The following is a 16,956-nucleotide window of genomic DNA, read 5'->3' on the forward strand; positions in this document are numbered from 1 at the left end:
TCTTGGCACTCTTGTTAATGTACTGATTTAAACTGTCTGGCTGTAAATCTGACTCTGACTATCAGTTTTGTGCATCTGGCCGATTTTAGATATATTGGGAATGTCGTAGAGTACCACTCTGCCAAAATATTACAATAAATTTGGCAAAGTTGGTACAATGTCCAAAAGGGCTTGAGAATGCCCCTTAACATTTTTAAGCGAGGCTGGATGTAATCTCTGAACTAAAACTAGGTTTGAAAAGTGGCAGTTAGTTTTTGTATATGTTAGAGATGTACTAACATGATGTCAAGATTCCCGGCTGATATCTGAAATGATTTGCAAGCTTCTATTGCAAAATGCATTATCCTGAATTATATACTGAATTACAGCATAAAGGATAACATGCCCCTGTCTTCATCAATGAGGACGAAGTAGGAAGGATCAAGAGCTTCAAGTTTCTAGATGTCCAGATCACCAACAACCTTTTCTGATCTCCCCATGCTGACGCTATAGTTAGGAAAGCCCACCAACACCTCTACTTCTTCAGAAGACTAAAGGAATTTGGCATGCCAGCTACAACTCTCCAATTTTTTACAGATTCTTTCTGGTTGTATCACAGCCTGGTATGGCTCCTGCTCTGCCCAAGACTGCAAGGAACTACAAAAGGGCATGAATGTAGCCCAATCCATCACTCAAACCAGTCTCCCATCCATTGACTCTGCCTACACTTCCCGCAACTTCGGCAAAGCAGCCAGCATAATTAAGGACCCCACGCACCCCGGATATTCTCTTTTCCACCTTCTTCCGTCAGGAAAAAAATACAAAAGTCTGAGGTCACGTACCAATGACTTAAGAATAGCTTCTTCCCTGCTGCTGTCAGATTTTTGAATGGATTTACCTTGCATTAAGTTGATCTTTCTCTACAACCTAGCTATGACTGTAACACTACACTCTGCACTCTCTCGTTTCCTTCTCTATGAACAGTATATTTTGTATAGCACGCAAGAAACAATACTTTTCACTGTATGTTAATACATATGATAATAATAAATCAAATCAAAATACCGTTATATGCATTCATGTGGTGGCACGGTGGCATTGTGGTTATCACTGCTACCTCATAGCGCTAGGGACCAGGTTCAATTCCAACCTTGGGTGACTGTGTGGAGTTTGTACATTCTCCCCATGTCTTCATGGGCTTCCTCCAGGTGCTCCGGTTTCCTCCCACAGTCCAAAGATGTGCGAGTTAGGTTGAATGGCCATGCTAAATTGATGCTAGTGTCAGGGAGATTAGCAGAGTAAATATGTGGGGTTAAAAGAATAGTGCCTGGGTGGGATTATGGTCAGTGCAGACTTGTTGGGCCGAATGGCCTCCTGCTACGAATCTAGATTTTAAACCGCAGATGAATGCGGTTAATGGTCCCAGGAATGACTATACATAAAATATAATGATTGTTTGGTATTAGCTTGAATTTAAAAAAATTATATCTAAAGACTTTGCAGCAGGGAAGAAGCTGTTCTTGAGTTGGTTGGTACATGACCTCAGATTTTTGTATCTTTTTCCCAATGGAAGAAGGTGGCAAAGAGGGTGTGTGGGGTCCTTAATTATGATGGCTGTTTTGCTGAGGCAGCGGGAAGTGTAGACAGAGTGAATGGATGGGAGGCTGGTTTAAGTGATGGATTGGGCTACATTCACAACCTTTTGTAGTTTCTTGCGGTTTTGAGCAAAGTAGGATCCATACCAAGTTGTGATACAACCAGAAAGAATGCTTTCTATGGGGCATCTGTAAAAGTTGGTGAAAGTCGTAGCTGACATGCCAAATTTCCTTAGTCTTCTGAGAAAGTAGAGGCGTTGGTGGGCTTTCTTAACTATAGTGTTGGCATGGGGAGACCAGGACAGGTTGTTGGTGATCTGGGCATCTAAATACTTGAAGCTCTCAACCGTTCCTACTTCGGCCCCATTGATGTAGACAGGGGCATGTTCTTCTTTATGCTTCCTGAAGTTGATGACAATCTCCTTTGTTTTGTTGACGTTGAGGGAGAGATTATTGTTGCCGTACCAGTTCACCAGATTCTCTATCTCATTCCTGTACTCTGTCTCGTCATTGTTTGAGATCTGACCCACTATGGTGCCATCATCAACAAACTTGAAAGTTGAATTTGGAGGGAAATTTGGAACATACTCATAGGCGTATAACGAGTATAGTGGGAGACTGAGAATACAGCCTTGCAGGGCTCCAGTGTTGAAGATGACTGTGGAGGAGGCGTTGTTGCCTGTCCTTACTGATTGTGGTCTGTGGGTTAGGAAGTTCAGGATTTAGTCACAGAAGGAGGTGCCGAGGCCCAGGCCATGGAGTTTGAAGATGAGTTTCATTGGAATAATTGTGTTGAAGGCTGAGCTGTAGTCGATAATAGGAGTCTGACATAGGTGTCCTTGTTATCTAGGTGTTCCAGGGTTGAGTGCAGGGCCGCGGAGATGGCATCTGCTGTGGACGTGTTGCAGTGGTAGGCAAACTGTAATGGATCCAGGCAGTCCGGGAGGCTGGAATTGATTTGTTCCATGACTAACCTTTCGAAGCACTTCATAATGATGGATGTCAGAGCCTCCAGCCGATAGTCATTAGGGCACGCTGCTTGGTTTTTCTTAGATACTGGGATGATGGTTGTCGTCTTGAAGTAAATGGGGACCTCAGATTGTTGTAAAGAGAGGTTGACGATGTCTGCGAATATCCCTACCAGCTGATCCGCGCAGGATCTGAGAGCACATCCGAGTACCACATCCGGGCCAGTTGCTTTCCGTGGGTTTACCTTCAGCTGCTCTGACAACTGCAATGATGACCCCAGATACAGGTTCATCCAAGGCTTCCAGGGTGGAGGGCATCTTCTCGCTGACCACTTGCTCAAAATGGGCACAGAATGCATAAAGCTCATCAGGGAGGGTGTGTTGGAGCTGGTGATTTTACATGCCTTCATCTTGTAGCTTGTTATGTCTTGCAGACTTTGCCGTAGTTGGTGCGGGTCAGTGTGACTAGCCTGGGGCGCAGCTTGGTTTGGTACCATCTTTTGGCATCTTTGATGGATTTCCTTAGATTGTATCTGGCTTTCTTGTCCAGGTCAATGTCACCTGCCTCAGACCTAGACTTCAGCAAGCAGTGGATATCCCTGTTCATCCATAGTTTCCGATTGAGGAACACACGGATTTGCTTTTTTTGGTACACGGTCTTTACTAGTGAAGTCAGTTACTGTGGTGGCATGCTCATTCAGGCTGTTCGCAGAGTTTTTAAATACTGACCAGTCCACTGACTCCAAGCAGCCCCGTAGGAGATCATCCGGTTCCTCAGACCAACATTGCACAACTCACTTTGATGGATTCTCCAGCTTCAGTTTTTGTTTGGATTCAGTTTTAGCTTTCGATTCCTCGCTCAAATTTAACGGAACAAAAGTTCTGAATATGTGTGGGAACTAAATCACAGCAAGTTGGTTGTTTTCTATTTCAAAATAAGCAGCCGACAGTTAAGATAAGTTGCTTAAAAGGCAAGATTGTAGAAATATCTATGCCTGATGTGTGTGCAAATGACTGAGTGAATCTCAATACCCTGATGTTAACTGAGGCTGCCAGCAGGAACAGGGATTCGGGTCATTTGCCTCTTTACAGCCTCTGCCCGATTGTATGATACTGTTGATTCATTGCAGAGGAGAACTGAGCAGAATATAAAATAGTGTCTGATCCAAACCTACTCTTTTCCCATCAGGAAAGTGAGGGCAAATTCAGAGTTTTTATAATGAGACTGGGGTTTTGGGAATTGAACATCTGTTGTAGTTGACCAGTTGTATCATTTTCTGACTGGCACTGTACTTGGGATTTTAACTTCTTTATTTGATGAGTTTTTTTTTAAAACTGCGGTTTGCAAACACTTCCTTACTTCTCTGTGACTGGTAGGCCCTTCGTAGTGACTGGCTTGACGAAAGTCTGACTCATTTGGGCAGCCTTCAAAAACTCAATTTTCCCGACCGCCTGCTCATTTTGTAACTTGTAATGAATTGAAAACCGTTTCCCAATTTTCAATGGGATTAAATGAACTTTACCCGTAAACCCTGTGCCTTGTGGTTGTATCTACTAATGTTTTCAACGTTGAAGTTGCAACTTTTCTTTTACAAAAAAAAGCTACTTATATCCTATTTTTTTTGGCTGAACCAGCAACTGATGTTCTGGATAATTAAAAGATTTCCAGGGAACAGTGTGACTTCCTGAACTTCTGCCTTAATTGGAAGTGGGCGAGACCTGTGGGTGGAATTAAATTTGGTTGGAGAGTGGGAGAGAGGTAAGGGTGAACCAAACAAAGAAATGCCTTACTATTCACTCACATTTTCCATGAAAAAGCCGGCACTCTGGAAGCCTTGCTTCCTGATTCATTTTGTCATTCATGGCAGGCTGTCTGCTGCAGCCAGAAGGGCAGAGGGGAATTTTCCACCTCTCAGGTCTATATGAAAGACCCTTTAATTCTTGGGTTTGTGTTTTATTTGCCTCTGCCAGTTTTCTTATTAAAATACGTTGATGTGCCTGAATTATGTAGAAATGTTGAAAGCCTTGATAGAACTAATAACCATTAAAACTCTGGAGGGGATCTAATTGGAACAGGCGCACCCGAATTCGGAATAATCAAGGCAGAAGCCTTCTCAAAATTTTGAAGACTCCTGGGTGTCTTCACCAGGCTGCACAGTGGCACAATGCCTCACAGCGCCAGGGACCAGGGGTCAATTCCTGGCTAGGGTCACTCTCTGTGTGGAGTTTGCACGTTCTCCCCATGACTGCGTGGGTTTCCTCCAGTTGCTTCGATTGCCTCCCATAGTGTGAAAATGCGCTGGTTAGGTGTATTGGCCTGAACAGGTGCCAGAGTGTGGCGACTAGGGGAATTCCACAATAACTTAATGGCAGTGTTAATGTAAGCCTTACTTATGACTAATGAATAAACTTTAAAGGATGCTTTTGAAAAGCGTCTTCAAAACTTTGAGCAGGCTTCTGCCTTGATTATTTCAAATTCAGGTGCCCATTCCAATAGATCCTTTGTTAACTTGCCAGAAATTATTGTTTTCCATATGTGAAAAATCTGAAGATTTTTTGGGATGTGTTTGGATGTGTTTTAGAAGAATGAGGGGAGATCTCATTGAGACATATAAGATGATGAATGGGATGGATAGGATTGAGGTGGAGAGGCTCTTCCCGCTCAGAAAGGACAGTAGGACTAGAGGGCACAGCCTCAAGATAAAGGGGGGGCGGTTTAGAGTGGAGTTGAGGAGGAACTTCTTCACTCAAAGGGTGGTGAATCTCTGGAATTCTCTGCCCGTTGAAGTGGTGGAGGCTGCCTCGCTAAATGTTTTTAAGACGCGGGTTGATAGGTTTTTGATAGGCAAGGGGATTAAGGGTTATGGGGAGAGGGCGGGAATGTGGAACTGAGACACGACAGATCAGCCATGATCTTATTGAATGGCGGGGCAGGCTCGAGGGGCTAGCTGGCCTACTCCTCCTATTTCTTATGTTCTTATGGATGCACTAAAACATATCGTGCACCTAATCGGTCATCTTACTCAACCCTGCTGTGGTTCCTACATCAGCTGCAAGATGAGAAATCCTCAGTTTTGAGACATGGAATGACAAAACTTAATAATTTCAGCATATGCATCACACAGGTTGTACATGCTTTGATGATTCTGGCCTGGCCTGGTTTATGTTGGGACAAAAACAGAAAATGCTGGAAAATCTCAGCAGGCCAGGTGGCTTCTGTGGAGAGAGAACAGAATTGATAGGCTAACTCTTACCTTAGAAAACGGCAGTGTTGTTCCTGGTGGGAAAACCGGCGTGTTTCTCTGCACAAAAACCGATTGGTTTTCCCTCCAGATCTTACAACACTTTGCCAAAAAAAAATTAAGGGGGTATGATTCACATCATTATACAAGGGAGTGGGGGCTAAACACACTGGAGTGTTTCTCTCCAGAGAAATTGGTCAGTTTTCACCAGTGAAGACTGCAACTTCTGGATCTTGAGTCCCTGATGTGGAGATGCCGGCATTGGACTGGGGTAAACACAATAAGAAGTCTGACAACACCAGGTTTAAGTCTTAAACCTGGCGTTGTCAGACTTCTTACTTTCTTGAGTCCCTGCCAGTATTTGTATGGATAGTGAATAAGGGCTTAAGATCACCCCAAATGTTTTGAATCAGGATAACTCTTCATCAGTATTAGGTTGATGCTGCTTTTGCACATTTGGACAGGACTGAAGAACACCAGCCATCTTCGACTGCCACTGGACAGTGTAAGTTCTATGTAAAGTGCCCTGTGGTTATCTATTGATACTCATGTCTGTCGAGTTTTTTGTCATCAGGTAAAAGTACTTTTTTAAAAAATGTTTCAGTTATGTTGTATACTTCAGGAGCCTGAACAACATAACTGTGGCCCTGAATTTCCAAGAGGCTCAGCCATTCTCACTTGAGATTACAGTGATAAGAGAAATTCAGGAGTCTTCTGCTGAATTATTTTATAACTTATGTTAAGAGCCCCAGTTAGATGCAGAAGTATCCCAAAACCCAGAAGGGTGACTTGGAACACTGGACCTTTAGCTGTTCATTTTGCAATTTGATATGATGTGAGGAAAGATATGCAAGCCAGTGGGGAAAGGTTGAGTCTTGTTGTGCTCATTTAAGTAAAAGAATGTCTGTTGAACTGTAAAACACAAAAGAAAGACAACAATAGAGAACAAAATTTACACTAACTACAATAATTGCTACTCGTACAATGCATTTGAATTAACTCCATTCCAAATTTTCCTAAACTCTGAGAATGTCCTTTTCCCAGTTTTAACACTATTTGTGGAATTTTACCGTCCCGCCTGCCGTGGAAATTGTAGCGGACGGGACACAGACCATGCAAAAGTTCGTTGATCTCAGGCAGGATTTTCTGGCTTTGGGCGAGCTTGGCCATAAAATCCCGCCCAATGAGCTACACCCAGCAAATAATTACCACACAGGACCTGTATGTATATTTTGGGAAATTCTTCTAGTTCAGCATAGAATCTCCTGAGGTTTTAAGCGGCAGCTTTCGGCACAAAAACTTGCTTTTGAGAGAACTTGTCAGCTGCTCTCCTGAGTACAAGTTTAACCCTGCCACTGATGTACCGTTTATCCCTTTTGATCTTATCCTAGCTAAACAACTAATCTTGGAAGTCATGCCTGGAAGTGCAACATGCGTTCTTATCTCTCTGTTTGAACTCCTATCCTCTGGATCTTTAACTCCTACAATTCTACGCTCTATTTATCCTCTATTTCACTTAAGTAAACATCTGTTCACCCTACTGCTAGGCAAATCAGCATCACCAAAATCCTCCGTGTAACTGAACCCTGATCAGTTCCCTTTTATCCAATTCTTTAATCCTTATTTTATCCAGGCTTCTTGACACTTATCAGTAATAAAATTGTTTGTACAGGTATCTGTAGAATTATTGTTGACTCTGAGCTTCCCTGTTTGTTAGGACTATTGATCAGAGACATCCTTGGGAGGAAGACTCTTTAGGTGTTGACCATCTCTTGTTGTACCATGAAGTTTGATTCGAACTATGTACTCTTCCCCTACAGACATCAGTATCAACAGATAACCACAAAGCACTTCTCATAGAACCTGCACTGTCCAGTAAACATTTTTGGGTCCCCCTCCTCCCCTTCTAAAACTCTGTTAGGAGATTCCATCTGAATTTTTATATGATTTCCAGCTCTGAAGAGGAGTCATCCAGACTCCAAACATTAAGTCTGTTTCTCGCTCCAGATGCTGTCAGGCCTGCTGAATTTTTCCAGCACTTTTTGTTTATATTCCAGTTGGCCCATGTTATCTATATGAACCTTTGTGAACTGTGTCACCTGTCCTGATCTCCCCATGCCAACACTATAGTTAGGAAAGCCCACCAATACCTATACTTTGTCAGAAGATGAAGGAAATTTGGCAAATCAGCTGCGGCTCTCACCAACCTTTACAGATACACCATAGAAAGCATTCTTTCTGGTTGTATCACAGCTTGGTATGGCTCCTTCTCTGCCCAAGACTGCAAGAAACTACAAAAGGTTGTGAATGTAGCCCAATCCATCATGCAAACTAGCCTCCCATCCATTGACTCTGTCTACACTTCCCGCTGCCTCGGGAAAGCAGCCAGCATATAGCCAGCTGTATAGGGCACTGGTGAGGCCGCAGCTGGAGTACTGTGTGCAGTTTTGGTCGCCACACTTACACAAGGATACTTTGGCCTTGGAGGGAGTGCAGAGGAGGTTTACTAGGCTGATACCGGAGCTGAGGGGGTTGAACTATGAGGAGAGGCTGAATAAACTAGGCTTGTACTCGTTAGAGTTTAGAAGAATGAGGGGAGATCTCATTGAGACGTATAAGATGATGAATGGGATGGATAGGATAGAGGTGGAGAGACTCTTCCCGCTCAGAAAGGACAGTAGGACTAGGGGGCACAGCCTCAAGATAAAGGGGGGGCGGTTTAGAACGGAGTTGAGGAGGAACTTCTTCACTCAAAGGGTGGTGAATCTCTGGAATTCTCTGCCCGTTGAAGTAGTGGAGGCTGCCTCGCTAAATATTTTTAAGACGCGGGTTGATGGGTTTTTGATAAGCGAGGGGATTAAGGGTTATGGGGAGAGGGTGGGAATGTGGAACTGAGCCGCGACAGATCAGCCATGATCTTATTGAATGGCGGGGCAGGCTCGAAGGGCTAGATGGCCTACTCCTGCTCCTATTTCTTATGTTCTTATAATTAAGGACCTCACACTTTCTGGACATTCTCTCTTCCACCTTCTTCCATCGGAAAAAAGATACAAAAGTCTGAGGTCAGGTACCAACTGACTCGAACAGCTTCTTCCCTGCTGCTATTAAACGTTTGAAAGGACTTACCTTGCATTAGTTGATCTTTCTTTACACCCTAGCTATGACTATAACGCTACATTCTGCACTCTCTCGTTTCCCCCTCTATGAACAGTATGCTTTGTCTGTATAGCACGCAAGAAACAATACTTTTCACTGTATGTTAATACATGTGACAATAATAAATCAAATCAAATTAAAATCAAAACCTCATTAAAGTGGTTAGTTTTCACTGTGAATCTAGACTGACTATTCAGCTGCTGAGGCTTCATCTCAAGTCATATCTTTCCTTTGCCTGATATCCACGTGCTCCCGAGAGCCACTGAATGGCAACATGCCTAAATCAATTCTATTCCCCTTTCATAGGCTGAGATTTTGCAGTTAATTGCTACGTCTGTGTAATGTTTTGTCTGAATTACTGAAAATCAGGAGTTGAACTTGGACTACTTTGTCTCCGTACCACATCAGCATGGTGACATTTCAAAACCAAAGTAAGGAATTGTCAAACATAATGAGTGACTTTTGGTAGAACTTTATACCCCAGTTGCAAATCCTACTCAAGAAACATTTTGTTTTATTGTAAAGAGCTTGGTGCTACAATGCATTGGTCTAGCCACAAATATTCCCATAAAAATGCAAGTCTGGGCTTGTCATTTTCTCCCAACATTCCAGATGTCATCAGGACTGCCCAAGAAAAGTTATATGAGGTAATTGGTCCATGCTGTAACCGCTGGAGTACGTTTTGTAAACACCTTGATCTCACTTTCCTGGGCCTGTACTCATTGGAGTTTAGAAGAACAAGAGGCGATCCTATTGAGACATAACTGGATTCTCAGGGGGCTTGACAGGGTAGATGCTGAGAGGTTGTTTCCTCTTGAGAGAGATTCTGGGACCAGAGGGCATAGTCTTGCAGCAAGGGTTAACTGGTTTAAGACAGAGATGAGGAGGGATTTCTTCCCTTGGGGTTTGGCGGGGTGTTGGGGGTGGGGGGGGGGTGCAGTGGCGGGCGGTGGATAGTTAATCTGTGGAATTCTTCAGCACAGAGAGTTGTAGAGGCTGGGCCATTAGATATGTTCAAAGGCTGAGACAGACAGACTTTTAATCAGTAGGGGAATTGAGAATTATGTGGATAAAGTTGGAAAGTAGAACTGATGGGGGGGGAATAACTTGATCTTGGGATTGGACGTATCTCGGCACAACATTGAGGGCTGAAGGGCCTGTACTGTGCTGTTATGTACTGTAATGTTCTATGATTATCATATCGCATCAGTCATTATCTTACTGGTGGAGCAGACTCGATGGACGAAATAGCCAACATCTGCCCCTGAGTCTTATAGTCCTTCTTTAAGACATTCTTTAAAAATGATTTCTTTGACCAAGCTTTTTGGTCATCTACCTAATATGTACTTATTCAACTCGGTGTTACATTGAGATTTATAATGTTCCTATGAAGTCTCTTGGGACATTACATTGCATTAAATGCACTATGTGAATAGAGCTTGTTCTCAAATTTTGTGAAAGTTTCTGCGAAGTTCCTTGGAACATTTTGCAATGTTGATGGATATATATAAATACTTATTATTAGTTTGTAAACTAACGCTGTTTTCTAAGTTTTGGGCTTTGATTTTCTTCTGCATCCTATCTTGGTCCTGTGTAGAATATTTCTGGTGGCTTCAACAAATAGCTAAAAAGGTTAAGTTTAATGTATAAGGCTTTAAAGGAAGATTTGTATTTTTTTACATTGGTACAGCGCCACGGTGATTGTTATGGGACTAATAACGCAAATGCCTGAACAAATAATCCAGAGAGCATGAATTCAAATCCCAGTCCAGCTATTTGCAAATTTTAATTTGATTTTGGAAAAACAAACTCCCATAAAATCTGGATGTAAAAATCTGATATCAGCAAGCAACATTTTACCCGATTGTTCCAGCTTCTTAGATTAGGTTCTGTGCAGTTACTTTTTTCCCTTTTCTTCCTTTCATAAATAGAATCAGAAAAACAATCTAGTACAACAGGCTGCTGCTTCTGAACTCTGCACCGGAGGCCAGAATGCAAAATTCAAACAAGCTCACTTACTGTTCTTGTAAAATGCATGTGACAGTTCAACTTTAACAACATGGTGACAGCCAGCAACATTGCATAATTAACCTTGTTGCTCCATGACTGTTTTGTGCTAGGCGGATTTGTTTCCAGTTTGATCGTTACTGAGGTTGGTTAATTTGTGTGTGGAATTACTAAATGACATCAAAGCCTGATGCAAGCTGACTAATGAAGGAAATGAAGCGAGAAAGCCATATGTCTTGAGTGCATTATATTAATTGCTTTCTAGAGGAACCAAAATAGACGCTCTGAGTAAATGCTTATTTGTATGCTAACTGTGTGGGCCAGAGAAGGAGGGAGCAGCACTGGTCAGCAATACAGTGAAATGAAACTGCTGTCTTCAGTGTTTATAATCATTCAACATTATGACTACTGTATTCAGGGCCAACAGTAATGAAACATATTATATTTGCAAAAGCCATATTGAGAGACATGCAGAAGGCACAGTGGCTCGTATTACTGCTTCACAGGGTCAGAGGCTTGGGTCACTGTCTGTGCAGAGTCTGCACATTCTTCCCATGTGTGCTGGATTTCCTCTGGGTGCTACGCTTTCCTCCCACAGTCCGAAAGGCGTGCTGGTTAGGTGCATTGGCCACATTAAATTATTCCTCAGTGTACCAGAACAGCTGCCAGAATGTGGCGACTAGGAGATTTTCACATTGCAATGTTAATGTAAGCCTACTTGTAACACTAATAAATGAGCTTTAAACTTAACCATGTTAAAATATTTGTCTAAGATCTGACATTTTTTCTTCACAGCCTGCCTCTTTCGATACAATGCCTTATCCCTGATCTACCTGTTGTATTTGTTGCTGCTTCCACTCTTCTTTGGACCCAATGAGCGCACTGTACGAGGTAAGCTGAAATAATTCTTTTATTAATCGTACATTAACATTAATAAAAACTCCAACATCAGCTAAGTGATTTATTAAATCGAGGTTTAATTGCTTATGTGCTCACGTCTGGACTGTCACTGAGAAGGACAAAGGTGAGTTCTCATTTACCACAAGCAAAGGGAGAGGATGGGGGGTGATGGGGATGAGGTAGGGAGCTTAGCCTCGGCAAACGGGCATGGGGATGGTAATGCACGATGAACCAACCCTTTGCTTTTGATTCAGGCAACATGCTAGCTTTGTGCTGCCTGCTAATTAAAATGATTGCAATGTGCGGTCAGCTCCTAGCCCATTGCTGAGTGGCTGCCAACCTCAGCAGGGGCCCCAAAATTATGAGATGCCAGCAGCAGTTAAAGTTAGCCTGAAACAATTAAAGCCAACCTGTGCCTCTTAAAGGAAAGGTGCAGTGGCTGAATGTTATCCTACAACCTTTCTGACATGTGAAGGCAGAAACATGACACAACATAAAGAAAGAACCGACTCCAAAGGTTTTTGACGCCGTGCTGGAGACCTTGGTCAAGAAGGTGCAGTATATGTACAAGAGTTGTGCTGTATTCACAGGGGACCAGGGGTTCACAATGCAGCAGGAGCACATAGGCAGGGAAGTCAATGCCAGGAGCACAGCGCTCCAAGAATGTCAAGGTCAGTGACTGCATTGCCAAATGCCATTTCCCACCAATCGCACAACTAACCTCAAATACCACATAACCCACTGCACCCCCTCCCCGCTACCCCCTTACTGTCAGGAAGGAGTGGTAGTTATCAGTAAAGTATGCTTGTATTGTTGGATGTTAGAAATAAGACATAGCTTTAAGTGAGTTTAATTTTGTATTTCTGTGTAAAGAAGGATAAACCAGTAGGTAGATTAATCTTAAAGAAAGGTGTTTGCATGTATGGTGGTTTGGTTTCAGTTCAAACTGTGACTGCATTGTGCTGAGAGAATTTACGAAGAGTAAAGTAAATAAGAGCTTGGAGAAAGAATGAGATGTTGCTTTGTAACTAGGGGCCACTTTTAGGGGAAGCGACCTTGTTGTGTTATTAACTTAACTTAACCAGAAGGAGATTTGTAGTAAGAGAGGTAACATCTTCCACAGCTTTGCTAGAAGAAAAGCCATACAATTGAGGGATGGGCACAAAAGCAAGTTCCAGAGGAACTAAAGGAGAGTTAGCTTTGGAAAGTACAGGATGAAGAAAAGCTTCCTGGAAGTTTGAAGTTCAAGAAACAAAGAGGAACTAGAATTAGAACAGGGTACTGTTCACTAAAGTTAAAGGCAGACTCAGAAAGGGCAGATTGGATGAAATTGGCTGCAGAACAGCCAGAGACTGGAAGCAATTATAAGGTTTTATGCCCTTATTTTCAGTCTTTGAAAACAATAGTATTCTTTTGGGGACTGAGTACACGAGTTTTTGTGTAGAAGTTTAGATACATGTGGCAATTCAAGACAAAGGAATACTGAAAGGAGAGTTGGAAAACCTGGAGGAAGATCCTTGCTAAAACAGCTGAGAGAAAGCCTTGTTTGAAAAAGTAGTTGGACAGCCTGGAATTGGATCCTTACTAAACAGTTGAGGGAAAGCCTTGTGTGAAAGTAGGTTTTAACGTGTTTTTTTAGAGTGTAAATTTTTTAGAGTGAAATGTGACAATATGAAGGGAACTTGAGGAGAGATCCACAGAAAATTGATTGAGTGGCATCTGTCACTGTGTTTCAGAACAGGGTGTTGCCTTACCATAGTTAGCCTGTTGTGTTACAGGGACCGTGCGTTTATTGAGAACATTATAGCATAAGATATTATCATGTAGCCAGGGTTATTCTTGAAATTCATGTGTATTTGTGAAGATAAGGGAGGAGTGAAGAAGTATTGTATCATGGTCAAACTTTTCATGTTTAATAATTTTTTTTGTTGTTAAGAGCTAATTGGTAATTCTGTTCTTCCATGTTTTCTAGAAAATGTAAAAGTTACGGTCTTCTGAGTCAAGGTTCCCTTTTGCGATCTTCCTGTCCAGTAGTAACTTTCACAATCTGTTTATGTTTCAGACCATAAAATTCAGGTTTGGACAGTATTTTGATTCAAGCTAGTCTGAATTGACTCACAGTTGGATTAAAGTGCCCAGTAATAACTAATGACAGGGTTGTGGAATTAGTGATATCTCAAATGGACCCTAGTATGCCAAAGTTTTCTTTATAATTTATGAGTTTAACTAATTGGCGTGCACATTGAAGCAAACTAATATCTGAGTTGGACATAATATTGCAATGGTTGTAAAGGATGTAGACAAAAGTTACTATGTAAACATTAAAGTCATCATTTTCTCTTCTAAGTAACTATTATTTGAATCACACTTAACCCATTAAATTATTGCGAGTACTTGAATGAGTTGAGATTAATGTGTGTAGTTACAGTGTTTCCTTTGAGATCCAGTGATTTATATTGGCAATTGCTGGGCTATTGTATCATTTGGTTTATTTAGAGTCTTTAAAGTATATCATCATTTCAGTTGGAGTTATTATATCCATTAGCTGTCAGAGGCTTTATTAGTGCAGCGGAGAATCTTGATGAATAATTGCTTAATGGCATGTCAAGGTTTCTGAATCAGAGCCAACTTGAATAAGATTGTTGTGGATGAAACCCTTTCATCCGGGTTGCACAGTGACAGTTTTGACAAGGCGCCAACGAGTTGCAGAAGGCTGCGTGGCTTTACAATTTTTTAATTATAAAATTGTGGTAGTGCTGAAGTGCCAAATGCAATACCTGTCTGCGAGCTTCTTTGTCAAATTCCAGTACAGCCACAGAAACAAGAGCTGACGTTCTCATCTCAGGGCTGTCATATCACACACTTTCTCAGCTTTGACACTCACTCTCAGCATTCAGCACTCTCAGATCTGACGCAGGACATCAATGTGTTTACGCTGTCCAGGAAAGGATCTTCACCACATTCTCTGTCGCATTTTCCTCCCATTTTCTTCCTCCCCAGATGTTAATTTTCATATTTCTGAACTCTATCCTCTTTTAGTGTGAGTGTGACCTTCACAGAAATTTGTGCTGAGCTATAAATCTATTTGTTCTGTGAAATCCTGCCCATCAGAAAGAAAGTTAGGATTTCCTAAAGTAATTGGCTCAAACATCACTTTCAAAATGACCGGGAGGTTAAAGGCTAGCTAATGGAAGCAGCCTGCCAGTCTGGATGGGTAGGAGGACTGAATTTTTGTGCAGCTTCACGGTTACTGTGAAGGTTGTGATGAGCTAATATTTAGAATGGTTGTAGTCGACATATTCTAGGAACACCTACAGTGCCGTTAGGAAGGAACTTCCAGGATTTTATCACAGCGACATTGAAGGAACGGTGATACCTTTCTAAGCCAGGATGACATGTGACTGAATATTGTTATCATTTGGACTAATTTTCACATTTGTAGCAAAGCTGACAATAGCAGGTTGGCTGCCGTTTCACACCTGATTGTCCTCTCCATTGAAGCCAATTCAAAGTTAGGTAGTGTCAAAGAAGCAGTTAATCATTAGCGTCCATTGTCTCTGTGAAGATTGACAATGTGTTGAACACAATAATTTGAATGTGATGTTAATGTGAGAAACATCACTTTGAATACTACGTTACATCACATAAGGAAGCCATTCAGCCCATCAAGTCCATGACAGCTCTTTGCAATAGCAGTCCAGCTAGACTCTCTCTGCCCTTTCCCTGTAGCTATCCATTTGCTTTAGGCTCTTATCTAATTTACTTTTGAAAGCTTCAACACAACCTGCATCCACTACCCTTCCTGGCGATGCATTTGGATCATAACCACTCGCTGCAAAAAAACTTTCCTTATATCACCTTCGGCCAATTATCATAAATCTAGATCCTCTGGTTCTTGATCTTTCCACTAATGAGAACAGTTTCTCTCCTCCTGCATCCTTTATGATTTTGGACACGTCAATTAAATCTTCTCTGCTCAAAGCAGAACAACAGCAACATCTCCAATCTATCCACATAACTGATGTCCCTCATCCCTGCAACAATTCCAGCAGTATTCTTCTGCACCCTCTTTCCTAAAGTGCAGTGCCCAGAGTTGGACAAAATACTCCAGTTGTGACTGAAAAGGTGTTTTGTATAGGTTCATCAGTAACCTCCTTGCTTGGCACTTTCTGCCTCGATTTATGAAGCCCAAGATCCTCTATTCTCTGACCATTTTCTAAACTTATTTTGCCACCTTTAACAATTTGTGCACCCAAATTCTGAGGTGTCTCGGTTCCTGAACCACTTTAGAATTTTGCCTTTTTTTAATGTTGCCTCTCCCCTTCCCCCCAGAATGTATTGCTTCGCAAATCTCTGCATCAAATTTAATCTGCTATATTTCTGCCCATAGTACCAGCCTGTCGAGGCCCTCTATCACCTGTGCTCCTCACTGTTCACCATACTTCCAAGCTTTGTATCATCTATAAATTTGGAAATTTAGCATCTTACACTAAAGCAAAATCATTAATGCATATCAGCAGTGGTCCTCGTAATGACCCCTGGGAAACCCATTGTATATCTTCCTCCAGTCTGAGAGAACCACTGCACTTTGTTTCATGTGCTGTCACTGGCCCTTTTATCTTCCTGGCTTCATATCTGCTGACTAACCTCATGAATGGGACTTTATCAAACACTTTTTGGAACTTCATATAAACCACATCAACAGCTTCTGTTCCTACATCAAAAATTTCAATCGAATTAGTTAAACATGATTTGGCTTTAACAATTCTATGTGAGCTTCCCTTAGTTAATCCACATTTGTTTAAAGGATGGTTAATTTTGTCCTGAACTATAATTTCTAATGGGTTTCCCACCCCCAAGGTTAAGCTGACATTGTTGTGGGTTTATCTTTATACTCACTTTTTGAACAAAGGTAAGATATTTGTCATTCTTCAGTCATAGAACCACAGAATTGTGACTGTGCAAAAGGAGGTCATTCAGCCCATCGTATCTGCACCTGCTCTCCAGATGAGCATTATGACTTTGTGCCATTCTCCTGCTTTTTCCCATACCCTTGCAAATTGCTTATATTCAACTAATCACCGAATCCCCTCTTGAATGCCCCAATTG

The 16,956-nt window shown here is 41.9% G+C and overlaps 1 protein-coding gene across 2 annotated transcripts in view; it reads left to right on the forward strand.

Annotated features, from left to right (window-relative positions):
- Positions 1-16,956, forward strand: part of piezo1 (piezo type mechanosensitive ion channel component 1 (Er blood group)) — a 298,079-nt gene that overhangs the window by 65,469 nt on the left and 215,654 nt on the right. For both annotated transcript variants that reach the window (XM_080186829.1, XM_080186830.1), the window contains exon 2: positions 11,743-11,838. In XM_080186829.1, coding sequence (XP_080042955.1) covers positions 11,743-11,838 — 96 coding nt within the window. The remainder of the gene's footprint in view (positions 1-11,742; positions 11,839-16,956) is intronic.

This window comes from Carcharhinus amblyrhynchos, chromosome 4 (assembly GCF_965287045.1).
Source record: "Carcharhinus amblyrhynchos chromosome 4, sCarAmb.v2.hapA, whole genome shotgun sequence".
Taxonomy (NCBI): domain Eukaryota; kingdom Metazoa; phylum Chordata; class Chondrichthyes; order Carcharhiniformes; family Carcharhinidae; genus Carcharhinus; species Carcharhinus amblyrhynchos.